The sequence below is a fragment of the Spea bombifrons genome, chromosome 10, assembly GCF_027358695.1.
Source record: "Spea bombifrons isolate aSpeBom1 chromosome 10, aSpeBom1.2.pri, whole genome shotgun sequence".
Taxonomy (NCBI): domain Eukaryota; kingdom Metazoa; phylum Chordata; class Amphibia; order Anura; family Pelobatidae; genus Spea; species Spea bombifrons.
In genome coordinates, this window is record NC_071096.1 from 1,339,479 (window position 1) to 1,357,534 (window position 18,056).

At 53.8% G+C, this 18,056-nt stretch overlaps 1 protein-coding gene across 2 annotated transcripts; it reads left to right on the forward strand.

The window, feature by feature from the left end:
- Window positions 1–478: 478 nt before the first annotated feature.
- Window positions 479–15,588, forward strand: DENND5A (DENN domain containing 5A). 2 transcript variants are annotated; one of them, XM_053448847.1, is made up of 23 exons: window positions 479–683; window positions 3,723–3,794; window positions 5,431–5,540; window positions 5,937–6,588; window positions 6,781–6,968; window positions 7,904–8,242; window positions 8,315–8,530; window positions 8,886–9,120; window positions 9,690–9,840; window positions 10,328–10,421; window positions 10,573–10,704; window positions 10,812–10,964; window positions 11,042–11,123; window positions 11,277–11,361; window positions 11,543–11,671; window positions 12,092–12,213; window positions 12,374–12,519; window positions 13,058–13,176; window positions 13,621–13,802; window positions 13,958–14,040; window positions 14,438–14,561; window positions 14,885–15,053; window positions 15,323–15,588. In XM_053448847.1, the coding sequence occupies exons 1-23, from the start codon at window positions 578–580 to the stop codon at window positions 15,504–15,506; spliced, it is 3,873 nt and encodes a 1,290-aa protein (XP_053304822.1). In that variant the 5' UTR covers window positions 479–577; the 3' UTR covers window positions 15,507–15,588. The 2 variants fall into 2 exon arrangements, with proteins under 2 accessions (XP_053304822.1, XP_053304823.1); XM_053448848.1 differs by lacking the exon at window positions 3,723–3,794.
- Window positions 15,589–18,056: the final 2,468 nt, after the last annotated feature.

Here is an 18,056-nt window from a genome sequence, read left to right on the forward strand (position 1 = left end):
TGTGCTGCGTGGTGAAGCTGATCTTTCCAACCAGAGTCATAGCCAGATGAACGCCGAACAGATTTCCAATTCCCATCACTCTGAGGCAGCCTGCTCATGCAGTGCACTGGAGCTGGAATGCTGGAGGCTGCCTGGACAGAGACACGACCCCCTGTCTATTGCTATCATTACAGCCCCTGCTGATTGGGGGTCCTGACTCTACCTATACCCCCAGCCCCTACCGATTGGGGGTCCTGACTCTCCACCCCCAGCCCCTACCGATTGGGGGTCCTGACTCTACACCCCCAGCCCCTACCGATTGGGGGTCCTGACTCTCCACCCCCAGCTCCTACCGATTGAGGGGGTTTTCTCATTAGACCACCGGCCTCTGCGCTTGCTGGAGCATCTGTCATTATCCCTCCAGCCTAACTCTGGGATGCCGGTGACGTCACCGTCCTGCGCATTGCGCCTGTGCAGCTCCGCCTCCCGCGCAGGAAGCCCCGCCCCCACTCGCACAGCTGGCCGGGGCGCTTCCCGTGATGCAGTGCGGCGGAGCCCCGGGGACCCCGAACCCCCAGACCGGGCCCCAGCGGCAGCCATGAGCGGCGGAGGGGGGAGCAGCTCGGCCCCGGGCCGGTTCGCCGATTACTTCGTCATCAGCGGGCTGGACACGGACACCGGGCTGGAGCCGGACGAGCTCTCCGGTAACGGGGGCAGTATGGGGGGCTGATGGCAATAACACTGGTATCGGGGGGGGGGGGGGGGGGTCGACCTGTCTTTTCCTACAGGGGTATAGAGCCGAGGGGTGGGGCAAATAACGGTCCGTCATTACCGCTATGTACTGGGATATGGAGTAACCCTGAAGGATGTAGGGGTAATTCAGGGGGTAATACAGAGGGTATGGGGTACAATACTGAGGCAGATACAGGGGTATTACTGAGGGGTGTAGGGGTAATTCAGGGGGGTAACGCTGGGGGTATGGGTAGATACCTGGGTATCTCTGAGGGTTAGGCAGCTCTGCAGCACCATGTTTTGGGGCATTATAATACATGGGGTGAGAGAAGGGACTGAAGAGTATAATGCCCCAGTGGGGGTAGATACATGCAGGGGCTGTGATATTGTGGGGAGGGGTAACACCGTATATTAGCCCCCAAACTATTTGACAGGCGGCTGCTTTATATTACAGGTTTTACCGGGGTGCGGAGTGTATTTATCTGAGGTACGGGGTATCACCGAGGGGGTTCTGTGACTGGACGGCACCTGAGCTTCAGGTGTGTGATTGGATTGTACGTGGGCCACTTGTTGTTGGACTGCCCCTGGGTCCCGGGGCCATGTGTGATTGGACGGCCCCTGGGTCCCGGGGCCATGTGTGATTGGACGGCCCCTGGGTCCCGGGGCCATGTGTGATTGGATGGATGGGCCCCTTGATGTTTTTATTAGTTTTTTTCATCATTGACTTCCAAAGTCAACCGGGGGCCACTTTACTGACTTTCCCTGCAGGGGCCCGGGGCCACACACCTTTAGCAGTGGTGGGGTTACTGTGGGGGTATCTGATAAGTATTTGACAGACGGCGCTTTATCTGATAAAGCAGCACCGGAACCTAAACCGGCCCTGTGGCAACTGCCGGTCAGTTTGTCTTTAACCCCTTCAACCCCCACAGCTCTATTACAACCAAATAAGCTTTATTTACATAACCCGTTTAACCCAGCGGCGAGTGGTAACAGTAACCGTGAATTTGGGACCGATTGCTTTGCTAATAGGATTGATGATGTCATAATTATTATTAGGCATCGGCGCTGAGAGGCGTGCGGAACGAGAGGGAACGTCAGCCGGAATCGCGTTTAACCCCTGCGGAATCGGGTCGGCTCTTTGGATATTTATTCATTAATCCTGCGGTTAAAGCACCGGCTTTGGTTGTTTATGTAGATTCCGGTCTCGGGATGCAGCGTTTTTAGGAACCGTCTAAACACTAAAGGTGTCCGGGGGTCCGGTTGGTTCTTCCTTTTCTATTAAGATACAGAATAAATCAATCTGTTTTTCCTTATTTACGGACGGGGCGAGCGCTCGGCGATTGTAAGCTCTGCATCTCTTGGGCTGCGTGCGTTTCTTTTGCCAGTTGCTAAGTAAGAAGAGCGCTTGGTCTATTCCTGGTTAGGGAGCGATCCTCTGAGTGCTGCTCTTTTGCCACCTGTGGCCCCGGGAAGCTCCTCGGAGACACCGTTTGCAGCTATGCTAATAGATAATGGCCCTGCGGCCGGTCGGTATCCAGTTTATTTACCCGCGGGGTGTTATCTGCCGAGCAGGGCAGAGAGTCCCTAAATTACCCCATCTAACGGCCCCATTGACAGGGTCCGGCACGGCGTGTGAATGGACCCCTTCATATGTGTAAAGCTGCTTTCAGACGCGGTGAAGTCAGATCTGTAACCCGCTAATGAATGAACAATAGTTTATTCATTCGCACTCAGGATAAATTATAACCCGACTGCTGAGCAGTTTGCCCCCCCCGCAGTGCCCTGTATCGGGGCAGCTTCTTGGGCAGCCGTGTCCCTCGGGGGGGGGCCGTGTAATCAGCCATTTCCAGATATTTCTTTGCCAAATTACAGAGCGACGGTTACCAGGGCTGACCTGAAATGCTCCTGCTTCGTGATCACAATGCTTGTAATAGACACACAAGGAGACAGTCGGAGTGTGAGCTCCCTTTCTGGAGAGGAGTCGGGAGTGTGAGCTCCCTTTCTGGAGAGGAGTCGGAGTGTGAGCTCCCTTTCTGGAGAGGAGTCGGGAGTGTGAGCTCCCTTTCTGGAGAGGAGTCGGGAGTGTGAGCTCCCTTTCTGGAGAGGAGTCGGGAGTGTGAGCTCCCTTTCTGGAGAGGAGTCGGGAGTGTGAGCTCCCTTTCTGGAGAGGAGTCGGGAGTGTGAGCTCCCTTTCTGGAGAGGAGTCGGGGGTGTGGGGGAGGGGTGCCGTGCAGGAAGCCCCCCAGCCTCACCGCTTCCGTTCAGGGGTTGTTGCTATTTTGGGACTGACTGAGCTCAGATCCGAGGAAATAAGTTTAAAAGCCCGGAATGGTGCGAGCGCCGGCCCTCCGGAGAGGCTTCTGCGTTCTCGCTGTTCCAGAGCAGTGATGTCATAGCAAGTGCAGGAAATCGGAGGCGCGGACTCTGCCAGCGCTGCGTCGCTCCGCTGTCTGCCCCCCTCCAGTGACTGCTAACAGCCCCAGTGTTCACACGGTTAACCCTTTCAGTGCCAGACAGAGCTCCTGAAAGTGTTAATGGTAGCATTGAGCGTTCTGAACACTTATATGTATTGTTGCTAGTAAAGCGTCTGGGTGGTCTGGGTGGTCTCCGCGCTGTTTCCCATCCTTTCATTTTAAGTAATGGCTGCACGAGTCGCCCCGTACATCGTCGCCTTTTATTTAATCAGCGTGATGACAGTGTACTTCAGGACGCTGCTGGTGCAGAATCCGTGTGACGTCTAGAAGCCCCTCTGATGTGACAGCCGGTGGGGGGATCCTGATGGTTTGTAAAGGAGGAAGCAGCGGGTAGGTAAAGGGACTGACCTCTGCATGCGCGTTCCAGCCGTGCCAGATGCAGCGACCTCACTTATCTACGTGTAACCCTGGTCAGGGGAAAGGTTTTCTCGGAGCCCCAGCGACCGTCTCCATCCCCATTGCCCCCGATAGATAAAGCCCCCAGCCCGGTAAATGTTGGTGACGCCCCTTGTAACCCGCTGTTGTTTTGTTGTTTAGCGCTATGTGAGTACATTCAGGCTTCTAAAGCCGGCGAAGGGGTCGGACGTTTCATTCCCAGCAGCGCTGAAGGTAACCGGAGAGGAGCCGTCCGCTCCTCCGACTCCAATTCCCAAAGGAAACAAGTCCCCGTCTCTAGAATGTAGCCTCGTCTGACCCTGAGTGTGCGCGTAGCAGCACCGGGTGTCCCTGGATGGGCCGGTACCGGTACGAGGAGCCGCTGTGAAGACTTCTCTGGGTTCAGCCGTCTCGGGTCTGTCTCTTCCTGTCACAATGTATCGAGATAAAGCGTAACCCCTTAACTCTCCAGCATTCACATAGTTAAGTTCTCTCCCTATTGCTTAACCCCCTATAGTGTAATGTTATATATTATACACGGCGCCGGGTCGCTATGCACGAGCTGGAACGTCTTTTATTTATGATTCCCAAATGAAACCTATTTTTTTGAATCTCTCATTTTATTTTTTCAGAATCCATCAGTTTGTTATGAGACGAGGACATCCCGTTTGTACAGCGCTGCGGAATATGCTGCCGCTGTATAAAATAATATATAATGATAATAATATTACACCACAATAATTCTGCCAGAAATGTCCCAAATATCCAATTACCGCAGCCGCCGTACTGTCCTGGTCCGTTACGGCCGCTGGTTTCCTTGTCACGTTACCGTAGTAACGGATGAAATGGGCAAGCCTCAATTTTTTGGAGGATTGTTCTTAACCCATTTAGTGCCTAAGCATCGATTTGGGTTAAATATGCCCGGTATTAGGTAACTTACGCCTGCAGCGATACATCGACAGGAGCATCGCACACCCCGAACGGCTTCCCGTATAAATCTTTTATTATTTCCCGTATAAATCTTTTATTATTTCCCGAATAAATCTTTGATTTTTACGGTCGGTTCCGGCTTCTACGGCCGAGTTCCGCGTCGGCTACATTCTCAGAGGGGGGGCTTGTGACTTTCTGCTGCCTATGGGCTCAATAACATGATATTCTCTCTACTGCTTTCAGGGCCCTTACTGACGCCGGGCTCTCCTTTTGGGTCCCTTAACGCCGCGTTTGTCAGGGGCCCGATCTCTACGCCGCCCTGTCAGCTCCGAAGGCTCTGAAAATTAACCCTTTGCAGAGTTTCGCTTCTTTACAGCTTCCAGTTTTTTGCGCTTTCTGTGCTGGGATTTAAGCTTCTTGCCACTTGCCTTAAATTTTTTGGTGGGAAAAAAGCAGCAATTCACCTTTTCTGTGATTAGAAGAAAATCTACGCTTTGTGTTAATGATCAGAACCGATGAGAAAGCGCATGTTTTTTCCCCAGCCGTTTCTGATTGGTTGATTTAAGATGAAAGAAGAAGAAGCCCGTCCTATCAGAAGTTTTTATGACGTTGGGCTTTATTCATAATAAAGAACGTATTCTGAATGTGTTCCCATGGTAACTGGAAAACGTTTAATCTCTTAATTTTAAAGCAACAAAAAAAAACCTAGAAAAGTTGAACTGCTGCTTTTTACACGCAAATAAAAAGTGATGTTTTTTGTTCTGTGTGGAAGCCGGGGCGGATGGATCGGAGCCGCGTCCGGAGGGAACATTAACCTGCGAGTCTTTCCTGTCGCCATTCTCCCACCTGTTAACCCGCTTGCCCTGTTTTGAGTCAGAATTCCCGATAACGGGAAAGACGAATAATATGTCCTTTTCTTTTTTTTATATTCCGTATTAAGGAGAGAATTTCGAGCAGACCCCCCTCAGGCGCACTTTCAAATCCAAGGTCCTGGCGCATTACCCCGAAAATGTGGAATGGAACGCCTTCGACCAGGACGCGGTGGGCATGGTATGTGCTGCGGTGGGCTCCGCTTTGGCCCCTGTGATGGTTGAGGCCGGCGCTTTGGCCCCTGTGATGGTTGAGGCCGGCGCTTTGGCCCCTGTGATGGTTCAAACCGGCGCTTTGGCCCCTGTGATGGTTGAGGCCGGCGCTTTGGCCCCTGTGATGGTTGAGGCCGGCGCTTTGGCCCCTGTGATGGTTGAGGCCGGCGCTTTGGCCCCTGTGATGGTTGAGGCCGGCGCTTTGGCCCCTGTGATGGTTGACGCCAGCGGAGGAGCCGCTCCGTGCAGTAAAGTGTCCCTGGAAACGCTGGGGACGTCGCTGCTCGCTGCGCATGCTTTCTTATGGGAATTTGTTGAGGTTCCGTAGCCGCTGGTCTCATGTAGCGTTTCAATGTCTTCGCAGCTATGCATGCCCAAAGGATTGTCCTTCAAGACGCAGTCAGACCCCCGGGACCCTCAGTTCCACTCGTTCATCATCACTAGAGAAGATGGCTCCCGGACCTTCGGCTTCGCCCTCACCTTCTTCGAGGAGGTCACCAGCAAACAGATCTGCAGCGCCATGCAGACGCTCTACCACATGCACAACGCCGAATACGACATCATTCACATATCGGCCACCAACGGCAGGGACGACCCCGACTGTGCGGAGGACTGCAACGTGACGAAGTTACAGCGCTTCAACTCGTACGACATCTCGCGGGACACGCTGTACGTGTCCAAGTGCATCTGTCTCATCGCGCCCATGTCCTTCATGACGGCCTGTAAGAAGGTGCTGGAGCAGCTTCACCGGGCCGTGACCTCCGCCCAGCCTCCGCCACTGCCTTTGGAGAGCTATATCTATAACATCCTCTATGAGGTGCCTCTCCCCCCGGCCGGCCGCTCCTTGAAGTTTTCGGGGGTCTACGTCCCCATCGTCTGCCAGCGCCCGAGTACCAACGAGTTGCCGCTCTTTGACTTTCCCGTCCAGGAGGTCTTTGAGTTACTCGGCGTGGAGAACGTTGTCCAGCTCTTCACGTGCGCCCTCCTCGAATTCCAGATCCTGCTTTACTCTCAGCGTGAGTACGGCACCCCCCCCCCGCTCCAGTACGAGCAATCCGGGGATGCGCAACTCAAAGGGTTAACATGCGTCACTTCATGAACCCGCAAGACCCCCAACAAAGCCCTTCGACCCATTGTCCGTGGCCGCCATGTCCGCACCCCCTCCCCATGGTTGGGTTGGATTAACGGCCATCTTTCTTCTCGCACAGATTACCAGCGGTTGATGACCGTGGCGGAGACCATCACCGGCCTGATGTTTCCGTTCCAGTGGCAGCACGTGTACGTGCCGATCCTCCCGGCCTCGCTGCTTCACTTCCTAGACGCTCCCGTCCCGTACCTCATGGGCTTGCACTCCAACGGGCTGGACGACCGGTCCAAGCTGGAGCTGCCGCAGGAGGTAGGAGCCCCGGAGCCGGCCCGGCAGTCCCGCTAAATAAAAAGCACAGCGGATACCCATTTATTTTCACGATTATTATTAGATTATTATTATTAGATTAGATTATTAGATTATTGTTAGATTATTTATGCTGTATGTTATAAAAGCCAGCTGTAGATATTGTGGAAAAATATCACCCGGAATCAGTATACGGTATAAATCTATTTTGGCTAATTTTTCCTCCCCACTGCTTTAAGACATTTTTTTGCGCAGTATGGCGGACTGTAATGTCTCTTGAAAGGTTACATTGATGGGAGCCCGGAGGCTGCCTGCGCATGCTGGGAAGGCTGCTTGGTATTCAGATGGCTCCCCGTATAATCACGTGATTGTTCTCGTCAATGATCTCTTGTCCCCCTCGTGCCGCCGTCTGACAGAGCCGGATTTCTCCGCCGTCACAGGCTGCCTTTTTATTTATTTCTCCTAAGGAGTGGTGGATCGAGGATCTGCATTGCAGAGGATGAGATAACGAGCCACTTTTCCTGTTTGTTCGATGATCACCTCTGTTTGCCGATCCTCGTTCACGCTGTGCCCCCTTTCTCCGACCCGCGCTGACGTTAACGAATTCACAGACTATTAAAACAGACAGTCAGGACTTATTATTTGAGTGCAGGTGTCTGCGCATGTATTTGCACCAAGCCACTGGACATACACACACACTCCCGGTGCATTCCTGCCCTTCAAAGCGCTGAACCCCCGCAGCTCCCAGAGAAGCTTCAGTAAAGTCAGACTGTCCAGACCACGGATAGATCTTCTCGGGTCCGTGACGGGAGCCTGACGCGTTTCGCGCAGAGATTATTCCCAAGGAGACGGTTTTGGGAAGGGGTTAAAGACTTTCTGAGGGTCTCTGCGCTTTGTCGGGGACCGGAAACATCTAATTGTTCTGCTTTGCCTCATAGGCCAACCTCTGCTTTGTGGACATAGACAACCACTTCATCGAGTTACCCGAAGACCTGCCTCAGTTCCCGAACAAGCTGGAGTTCATCCAGGAAGTATCCGAGGTGTTGATGTCCTTTGGAATCCCCCCCGAGGGTAACCTGCACTGCAGCGAGAGCGTCTCCAAGCTCAAGGACCTCAAAGCCGCCGACCTCGTGTCCGACAAGAAGAACGGCAACCTGGCGGGGACCGCGTTAAACTCCTTCGAGCTCCTGAAGGAGAACGAAACTCTAGCTCGGATACAGGCTCTGGTGAAGAGGACCGGAGTGAGCCTGGAAAAGGGGAGTTCTCGTTCCGCCGGGGTCTTTGGGGCAGCCGCGCCGCTCGTGTCCCCCGTTGGTGACGGCCGTCTGACCGCGTTTTATTGAATGCAGGTGGAGGTTAAAGAGGAGTCGAGCGGCAGGAAGGACGGGACGGCGCAGTGTGACGAGCGTGAGCTTCGCGTCCATCGGCTGAACATCCACGTGCGCGAGGTCTTCGCCAGCCGCTTCACTCAGATGTTTGCCGACTACGAGGTGTTTGTGATCCAGCCGAGCCAAGACAAGGAGTCCTGGTTCACAAACCGGGAGCAGATGCAGAACTTCGACAAAGTGAGTGCCTCCATGACCAGCGCTGGGGGCCGGATGTGAGCGGCGGGACCGCCTGTGATTATTATTATTAGAAATCAGGAACCTGCCGGCAGATCGGCCCCATCCGGCCCCCGTTTAGTCGCCTGTTTCTCCTGCTATAAAGACTCAAACCTTAATTAGATTCAGAAGCCGTATGTCTATCTCATGCATGTTTAATACCCTCACTGTATTGCCCTCCACCACTTCTGCCGGGAGGCTGCTCCACTTATCTACCACCCTCTCAGTAAAGTAAAATGTCAGGGCTATGTATAGCATCCATTCCAAAGTATTTGTACCGTAAAAGTATTTTCTTTTTTTTTTTATTATTCCCCCCCAGGCGTCCTTCCTTTCCGATCAGCCCGAGCCGTACCTGCCGTTCCTCTCCCGTTTCCTGGAAACCCAAATGTTTGCGTCTTTCATCGATAATAAAATCCTTTGCCACGACGACGACGACAAAGATCCTGTTCTGCGGGTCTTTGACAGCAGAGTCGATAAGATCAGACTGTTAAACGTCCGGACGCCGACCCTCCGCACCTCCATGTACCAGAAATGCACCAGTATCGAAGAAGCAGGTGAGACCCGGAAACGCCGCCCTGCGGGAATGGTCCGGACCTCTCCGTCACCGGATACGCAGAGTCTGTATAGGAACCAATCAGTGTGTGTGTGTGTGTATATATATATGTGTGTGTGTGTGTGTGTATATATACTGTGGTTGTGTATACTGTGTATATATTGGATGTGTGTATATTATGTGTATATTGTGTGTGTGTGTGTGTGTTATGTATATATACTGTGGTTGTGTATACTGTGTATATATTGGATGTGTGTATATTATGTGTATATTGTGTGTGTGTGTGTGTTATGTATATATACTGTGGTTGTGTATACTGTGTATATATTGGATGTGTGTATATTATGTGTATATTGTGTGTGTGTGTGTGTGTGTTATGTATATATACTGTGGTTGTGTATACTGTGTATATATTGGATGTGTGTATATTATGTGTATATTGTGTGTGTGTGTGTGTGTGTTATGTATATATACTGTGGTTGTGTATATATTGGATGTGTGTGTATACTGTGTATGTATATAGATAGATATAATTGGCTTTGGATAAGTGTCGTTGTGTTTTTTGCGCAGTAAAAGCGATCGAGTTGCGTCTGTCGAAGATCGATCACACGGCGATTCACCCGCACCTCTTGGACATGAAGATCGGGCAGGGCAAGTACGAGCCGGGCTTCTTCCCCAAGCTTCAGTCTGACGTCCTTTCCACCGGGCCGGCCACCAACAAGTAAGGAGGAGAAAGATATGGAGAGCGGAAAGGGAACGAAATCCCTGCATTTTTAATTAAAAAAAATGGAAAATAAAGGACTCGCGAGAATTAACCTTTATTAGAATTACTTCAAAAAAATTCTAAACCTATAATATATAATCTTAACCCTTCGAACCGGAGCTCCGTTACACAAACCTGGACCTCCTCCCCCCGGGCTGCCTCACCCCGAATGAGATGCCCTGCTTATCCACAGTTACAGAGCGGTGCCGCTAAACTCTCCGATTCCTGAATTATGACCTTAAAATTCTGTCTAGAAGCTGTCGGTAGTTTGATTTCAAACCTCGCGGTTATTAAGCTGGAGTAGCTGTGAATACAAGCAGCAAATAAGAGACCCCCAGAGCCCCTAAAATATCCTTAATGTCACCTGGTGCTGCGTTTACCCCGCGGGGGTCCGGAGCGGAGACCCCCTCACTGATTTTCGGGTGTTTTTGTCGGGTTCTTGCAGGTGGACTAAGAGGAACGCCCCGGCGCAGTGGAGGAGGAAGGACCGGCAGAAGCAGCACACGGAGCATCTACGGCTCGATAACGACCAGAGAGAGGTGAGAGAGCCAGGCGGCCCCTCCGGGCCGACGTCCTCGTGCCCCCCCCTCCCGCGCGCCGGCATCCTCATCGCCCCCCCCGACCTCCGTGTTAACTCTTCGTGCTCCGTTCATTTCACTTAATCCAGAGTTTTTTTTGCTGTTTCTGTAGAAATACATCCAGGAGGCCAGAAATCTGGGCAGTACGATTCGGCAGCCCAAGCTCTCCAACCTGTCGCCCTCCGTCATCGCCCAGACCAACTGGAAGTTTGTGGAGGGTCTGCTGAAGGAGTGCCGCAATAAGGTTCGACTTCCGTGGGGAGGAATAACGTCTTCTAATGTCAAATGTATTTATCTGTGGTACCAGAGCCGGTAGTTTTATAACTTCCGTTATTTATCGATCGTCTGCAGACCAAGAGGATGCTGGTGGAGAAGATGGGCCGGGAGGCCGTGGAGTTGGGTCACGGCGAGGTGAGCATCACCGGCGTGGAGGAGAACACGCTGATCGCCAGCCTCTGTGATCTCCTGGAGAGGATCTGGAGCCACGGCCTGTTGGTGAAACAGGTAAGCACGGCACGACGAGCATCTTAGCGGCTCGCGCCCAACGCTCTCCGACGACTGACCCGTCTGTCTGCCGGCAGGGGAAGTCCGCCTTGTGGTCTCACCTACTGCATTATCAGGAGAACAGGAGAAGAATCGCCGGAGGAAGCGTCGGCACCTCGGGTCAGTTCACCGTATTTAAGGATATTGTACCCGGCGAATGGCGCGCGTCGCGTGATCCCTCCGTCCATCGCAGGCAGCCGGTCCTTGTATAAAGCTGCCCCTTCCGCCGTTACCCCGGCGATACCCCAATAATCTGCTGATGCTTCATTACAGAGATCTTTCTAGATTCAGAGAGGCGTAGATCTGACCCGAACCCCGTGATGCCCCCTCTAAAGATCTCCTTGGTGCAGGACATGCGGTAAGTAACGATACGGATTGCCCCTAGGCTGGGGCAATGTATTAACCCATAGAGGACCCCGATACTTCCAGCTGCCCCCTCCCCATATGGGACCCCTGTTAGTTCTGTTGCACCTCCATATGGGACCCCTGTTAGTTCCGTTAGGCGGTTCGGCGCCTGATCAGCGTCTTCTTGTTTTCAGGCATATCCAGAACATCGGAGAGATCAAGACAGACGTGGGGAAGGCCCGGGCCTGGGTGCGACTCTCCATGGAGAAGAAGCTTCTCTCTCGGCATCTCAAGCAGCTCCTCCTGGACCACGAGCTCACTAAGTAAGACTTTTAACGAGCAGGACCTGCGGCTGAGTGTGATGGGGGTCGCCGGTGTGCGGCTGAGTGTGATTGGGGGGGCGTGCGGCTGAGTGTGATGGTGGTGGCCGTGCGGCTGGGTGTAATGGGGGTCGCCGTGCGGCTGAGTGTTATGGGGGTGCCGTGCGGCTGGGTGTGATGGGGGTCGCTGGGTGTGATGGGGGTCGCCATGCGGCTGAGTGTGATGGGGGTCACCGTGCGGCTGAGTGTGATGGGGTCACCGTGCGGCTGAGTGTGATGGTGGTCGCCGTGCGGCTGGGTGTGATGGGGATGCCGTGCGGCTGGGTGTGATGGGGGTCGCCGTGCGGCTGAGTGTGATGGGGGTGCCGTCTCGCTTATTACTAGCCAGAAACTGTTCTGTTTGTAAAAGACTTTTTCTCCTAGAAAACTCTACAAGCGATACGCCTTCCTGCGCTGCGACGATGAGAAGGAGCAGTTCCTCTACCACCTGCTGTCCTTCAACGCCGTCGATTATTTTTGTTTCACGAACGTCTTCACCACGATCTGTGAGTATCCGGCGGTTTCTGCCAAAAACCCGGCAGGAGATCCGGAGAGACCTCGGCGGATCCCGGCCGCCCTGACGCGGACCCTCGTGTCCAGCATCCGCGGTAAGGCTTTCCTTCGCGCTTCGCTCCTGACCCGCGGCGATCGCTTTTCTCTCCGCAGTGATCCCGTATCACATTCTGATCGTCCCCGGTAAGAAGCTGGGGGGCTCCATGTTCACAGCCAACCCCTGGATCTGCCTGTCGGGGGAACTCGGGGAGACGGGGGTCCTGCAGCTTCCGCGGAACGTCTTTGAAACGACTCACGAGGTTGGTCGGTTTGACTTTTATTTGCGTTTTTCCTCCCGGATTAAGCAGCTGAAACTCGCTGAATACTCTGACAGGACTCATGCCGGCGCTCCAATACCCGCGTGCAGCTCGGCACTGAAAGGGTTAAACGGGAGCTTTAAGCTCCTCGGAGAATTCCTATTTTTGTGCCGCTTGTTCTGGGAAACTTTGTTGTCACGAAGCGCTTCTTCCCACGGGCCTGCGAGAAGCTGCCGGGTCACGTGACCCCCGGGGTATTTGGGTCTCGCAAATTATTTGCCCCGGTGTTTTAGGAGGGAGCAGCGCAATGAGTCCATGCCACGTTTCCGTAAGGTGGGTCTGTCACGGAGGTCATAGAGGTCACAGAGGTCATTGGGGTCACCGGTCACGGAGGTTTGGGGCAGATCCAGGTTAATGGACGGCCAGACACGGTGACGCTGGCTTTAAGCCGTTAGACGCGCAGGGAGATGTGTTTTCGGGGGGCTCCCGGCCGCCGTGTTGTGTAACCCAGCGTGCGATGTTTGTGTCTTTGTTACCCCAGTGCCAAAACCTCGGGAAACTGACGACGGTGCAGATCGGGCACGACAACGCCGGGCTGTACGCCAAGTGGCTCGTGGAACACGTCATGGTGCGGAACGAGATCACGGGGCACACATACAAGTGAGACGCCTACCGCCCCGAGACGTGTAACCGCTCGCCCCCGCGGAGACCTTTACCGCCTTTCACATCCCGCTCCATATCCTCTTTCCGCTTATTCGTTTCTCAGAATTCCAAATGTTTTTTGCTTCTGTGAAGAGAATCCGGCAGCTTGGCTGCCGCCGGACGCTTCGTTTTGTAGCCGTTTCTTGTGCTTCGGGCTGAAATAACGCGAAGCTTACGGGTTCTGTGTCGTTAAAGTGTGAAAAATAATGTAATGATGTCACGGGAGGGGGGGAGGGGGGCTTTAAACCGGATCTCTGGCCAGAACCTTTTGATGGTCCACGCAGCGGCCCCCCCGTCTCCAGGGGTAGAAAGCGGTCTGTAGAGGGACTCGAATAGCCTTTTTCCGCCGGCGGCTGTATAAGCTTTACCCGGATTGGTCGCTGACCGCCGGTTTCTCTCCAGGTTTCCTTGCGGCCGCTGGCTGGGGAAAGGAATGGATGATGGGAGTCTGGAGAGAGTCTTGGTCGGAGACTTACTCACGCCTAATACAGAGACGGAGGAGAGGCCCTGCCGGACGCCCCCGTTACAGCACTCCCCGGGCATGATCCGGAGGCTGGTCGCCATCTCCCCCAGCAGCAGACCCAGTAAGTTACGTGGCCCCCAAATCAACGTGGGACCCCCTGACGGGTTTGGGACCCCCTGACGGGTTCGCTTGCATTGCCTCTTGGCGTCTGCCCACCCAGATCCCCCCTTTTCATTGTTCTCTCCCCATCACCTTCTTTTCTTTATCCTGACGCAGAATTTAATACGGGGCAGATCCAGGAGGCGACCGGCGAGGCGGTGAACGGCATCGTGAAGCATTTCCACAAACCGGAGAAAGAGGTGAGACGCTGGGAGCCGCCGCCGTCCTCACTGTCTCCTCTCGCTGGGAGACACCACCGCCGTCCTCACTGTCTCCTCTCGCTGGGAGACGCCGCCGTCCTCACTGTCTCCTCTCGCTGGGAGACGCCGCCGTCCTCACTGTCTCCTCTCGCTGGGAGACGCCGCCGTCCTCACTGTCTCCTCTCGCTGGGAGACGCCGCCGTCCTCACTGTCTCCTCTCGCTGGGAGACGCCGCCGTCCTCACTGTCTCCTCTCGCTGGGAGCCGGCGCCGTCCTCGCTGTCTCCTCTCGCTGGGAGACGCCGCCGTCCTCACTGTCTCGCTGGGAGCCGGCGCCGTCCTCACTGTCTCTTCTCCCTGGGAGACGCCGCCGTCCTCACTCTCTCTTTACTCCGCAGAGGGGCAGTTTAACGTTACTGCTGTGCGGAGAAAGCGGTCTGGTGGCCGCTCTGGAGCAAGTCTTCCAACACGGCTTCAAGTCTCCGCGGCTCTTCAAAAGCATCTTCATCTGGGACTTCTTAGGTGAGCGCGTTGGGCTTATACCGGGGGGGGGCGCCATGTAGCCGCTATGGTGTTCTCTGGTCTGCAGAGCTTACAATTGAATTGCAGTGGAGTTGTAGGGCGGAGGCCGGCAGGTAAGTTGGTTACCCGCGGGCGGCTTGTGTATAAGAGGCTCGCCCTCCGGATAAAGCAGATTGAATGTGATATTCGGGGCTCCGGGTTTCTTAGCATTTCCTTCCCGCAGCTCCACCCCGTCCGTAGCGCCGTACAAAGCGCTTTATTTATTCCGCCCCCCTTCTCGCTTTCTGCATCCCTGACACTTCCATAAAATGCTTTATTATCAGAAAAAGCACAAGCACATTACGAGGCCCTGGAGCTGAACGATTCGCTACCGGAGGAAGACTGGCGGAAAAGAGCCCGCAATTTCTGCCGTTTCATCAGCGCCATCAACGGCACCCCGAGAAACATTGGCAAGGATGGCAAGTTTCAGATGTTCGTTTGTTTAGGAGCTCGGTGAGTTTGCTCCTCCAGACGCTTTCAAATTCCCTTATTTATACTTTGCTGAGAGGGTGGTAGATAAGTGGAACAGCCCCCCAGCAGAAGTGGTAGAGGGTAATACAGCGAGGGTATTAAACATGCATGGGATAGACATACGGCTCCTGAATCTAAGACGAGACCAACAACTGATTAAGGTTTGAGTCTTTACAGCAGGAGAAACGGGCGACTAGACGGGGGCCGCCGGGGGCCGATCTGTTTGTAATCCACTCCCTCGTCTGTTTCAGAGATCACTGTTTGCACCACTGGATCGCTTTGCTGGCGGACTGTCCCATCATAGCACAAATGTACGAAGAAACGGCGTTAATCAAGGACCATTCGCTGGTGAATTCCTTAATCCGCGTCTTACAGACGCTCCAGGAGTTCAACATCACGTTGGAAAGTTCTCTCATCAAAGGAATTAACATCTGATCCTGACTGAAGCCGTGGCGGGGTTCATACACGGCCCCCGAGCAGCGAGCGACCCCCCCCCGCGCGCTGGACGGGACCGCCGCGGAAATCGCAGCTCCGTGTGAATAAAGGCGCCAGCCAGGGAGCTCTCTCTCTCTCGTGCTTTCTCTCTCTCTCTCTCGTGCTTTCTCTCTCTCTCTCTCGTGCTTTCTCTCTCGCTCTCTCGTGCTTTCTCGCTCTCTCGTGCTTTCTCGCTCTCTCGTGCTTTCTCACTCTCACTCTCTCTCTCTCTCTCTCTCTCGTGCTTTCTCGCTCTCTCGTTTCCTCGCTCTCACACTTGCGCTCTCTTTCTCTCTCTCTCGTGCTTTCTCTCTCTTTCTCGCTCTCACGCTTGCGCGCTCTCTTGCTTGCGCTCTCTTTCTTTCTCTCTTTCTCTCTCTCTCTTGCTCACTCTCTCGCGCTCTCTCGCGCTCTCTTTTGTAGCTGCCGTTAAGTCCTTTCATATGAAAGCGGTCGGCGTGAACGCGGCTCGCGGCTTATTGTAAAGCTGCTTTATTCGCCGGCGCCGACCCCGCTCCGGGGAGAGACTTTTTCTAGAGTCTGTTACATTGTATCGATATTTTGCTTTTGACGGAACGTCCGCCTTTCTTTGCTGTTACAGAAATATCTATAAATATCTATTTTTAAATCTTTTTGTGCGCGGCCGCGTGTGACGAGTCACGAGATTTTTTGTCAGTATTAATTCTGTCTGTGATGGGGGTCCGGAGAGACCCTTTTATATATTTTGCGACACAAATGCACAGTTTTTTTTTTTTTAAATGGTTATTTATTAAACTCTTAATGTTTTTTGCTTTCCTAACCCCTTCGATGCCAGAGCCCGCGGTGCGTTCTTGTAGTAACCCCCGGTGGGGCGCAGCGGAGACCCTCATGGCAGCTAATAAGTTGCCCAAAATGTTCTTATTTTCCGGTGCTTCATTAGCTCCTATGATGCAATAATACAGGGCAGGCGGCAGCCTCGGTAAGAATGAGGAGCCCATTAATGCCGCCGTCTGACCCCTGGATTAAAATTATGTCATGGAATTAACCCTCCGAGCGCTGCCCGCGTGATGCGGGAACTCATTTTGCACAATGCAGGTTACAATAAACCCCTTTACACACCGTGTTTGGCTTTTTGTGTTTTGTTAATGCTCCAATCCCTAGAAAACACTACAAATTGCCCAAAATGGGCCTTGCTCCCGGGAGCTTACAATCTACTGAGTGGGGACCCTCCTCCCGCCTTCCTGGGGCGGCCACGTTATAAATATTTGTTAAATCTATTATTAAGTATACATACGCATATGGACATGCGCCTGATCCTGCGCATCTCCTCCCTTGTGTCTGAAAGCTGTAATGCCGCAGAGCATCCACCAGGTGGCAGTGATTACTCCGGTTACAAAGAAATAATCTTCGGCAACCTACCCCAGCGGGGTCTGACCGTGGGGGCCGCGCGCCTCTGGGGCCACAGCAGGCCTGGCCCTGCCATACTCTCGCTGTGAGGAATGCTGGGGACCAGGACACTGGTCAGAGCTTCGGCGGGGGGTTTGGGGGTAGAATAGGCCTGTTTTACCCCATAAACACGCGGCTGCAGCGGGAAAACAACCGTCACGTCCTCTGCGGAACGGGAACGCCGCCGCGCATCAAACGTTTGGAGAGTAAATAGCGCCGCAAATGCAGGGTTTGGGAAAAGCAACAGATCCGCAACCAGGAGGCTCCAGCAGCCCCAGAGGGGGCACTTTTATTCCCGGGGGTGTGATTAGAGGTGTGGGTGGGGGGATTTATAAGAAGAATATTGGGTTTATTTACCCCGTTTAATTTTTAAAGAACCCTGCGATACCCTCATACCCAGCAAACGTTCTGACCTCCTAGAAGAGAGAGGGGCATCGGGGGGGGGGGGGCGTACAGGTTTACCCCTTCGTAATGCAATCCAATTTAGGGCCTCGGGAATGAAGGTCGGGCAATAAACCCCAACCTGGGGTGACAGCGAGGAAGGGATTTCCCACTTTGGCCAGAGAGGCTCCTCCAATATTCACAATGACCCCGACCCGCCCACCATGGGGTAAGAGACCCCCGAAACCATCCAACCCGCTCACCATGGGGCAAGAGACACCCAAAACCCCCCAACCCGCTCACCATGGGGCAAGAGACACCCAAAACCCCCCAACCCGCTCACCATGGGGCAAGAGACACCCAAAACCCCCCAACCCGCTCACCATGGGGCAAGAGACACCCAAAACCCCCCAACCCGCTCACCATGGGGCATGAGACACCCCAAACCTCCCAGCACCAGAAGACGGACACTTACACCGCCAGCAGCCCGGGGGAAAATGGGTTAAAAGCAGCCAGAATCTAGCGATTTATAGCGGCTGTAAAGGAGATTTACTGACCAGGGCCCCCCCAACCACAACAAAGGGCCCCTCACTCATCCCAACTGCTACAACCACAATAGAGAGGGGCAATTACTGCCTCGGCCGTTAACTCCTTACAGACCGGCAGAAAACGCTGACATTTCACTCGTTTCCTTTTTTTCTGGTC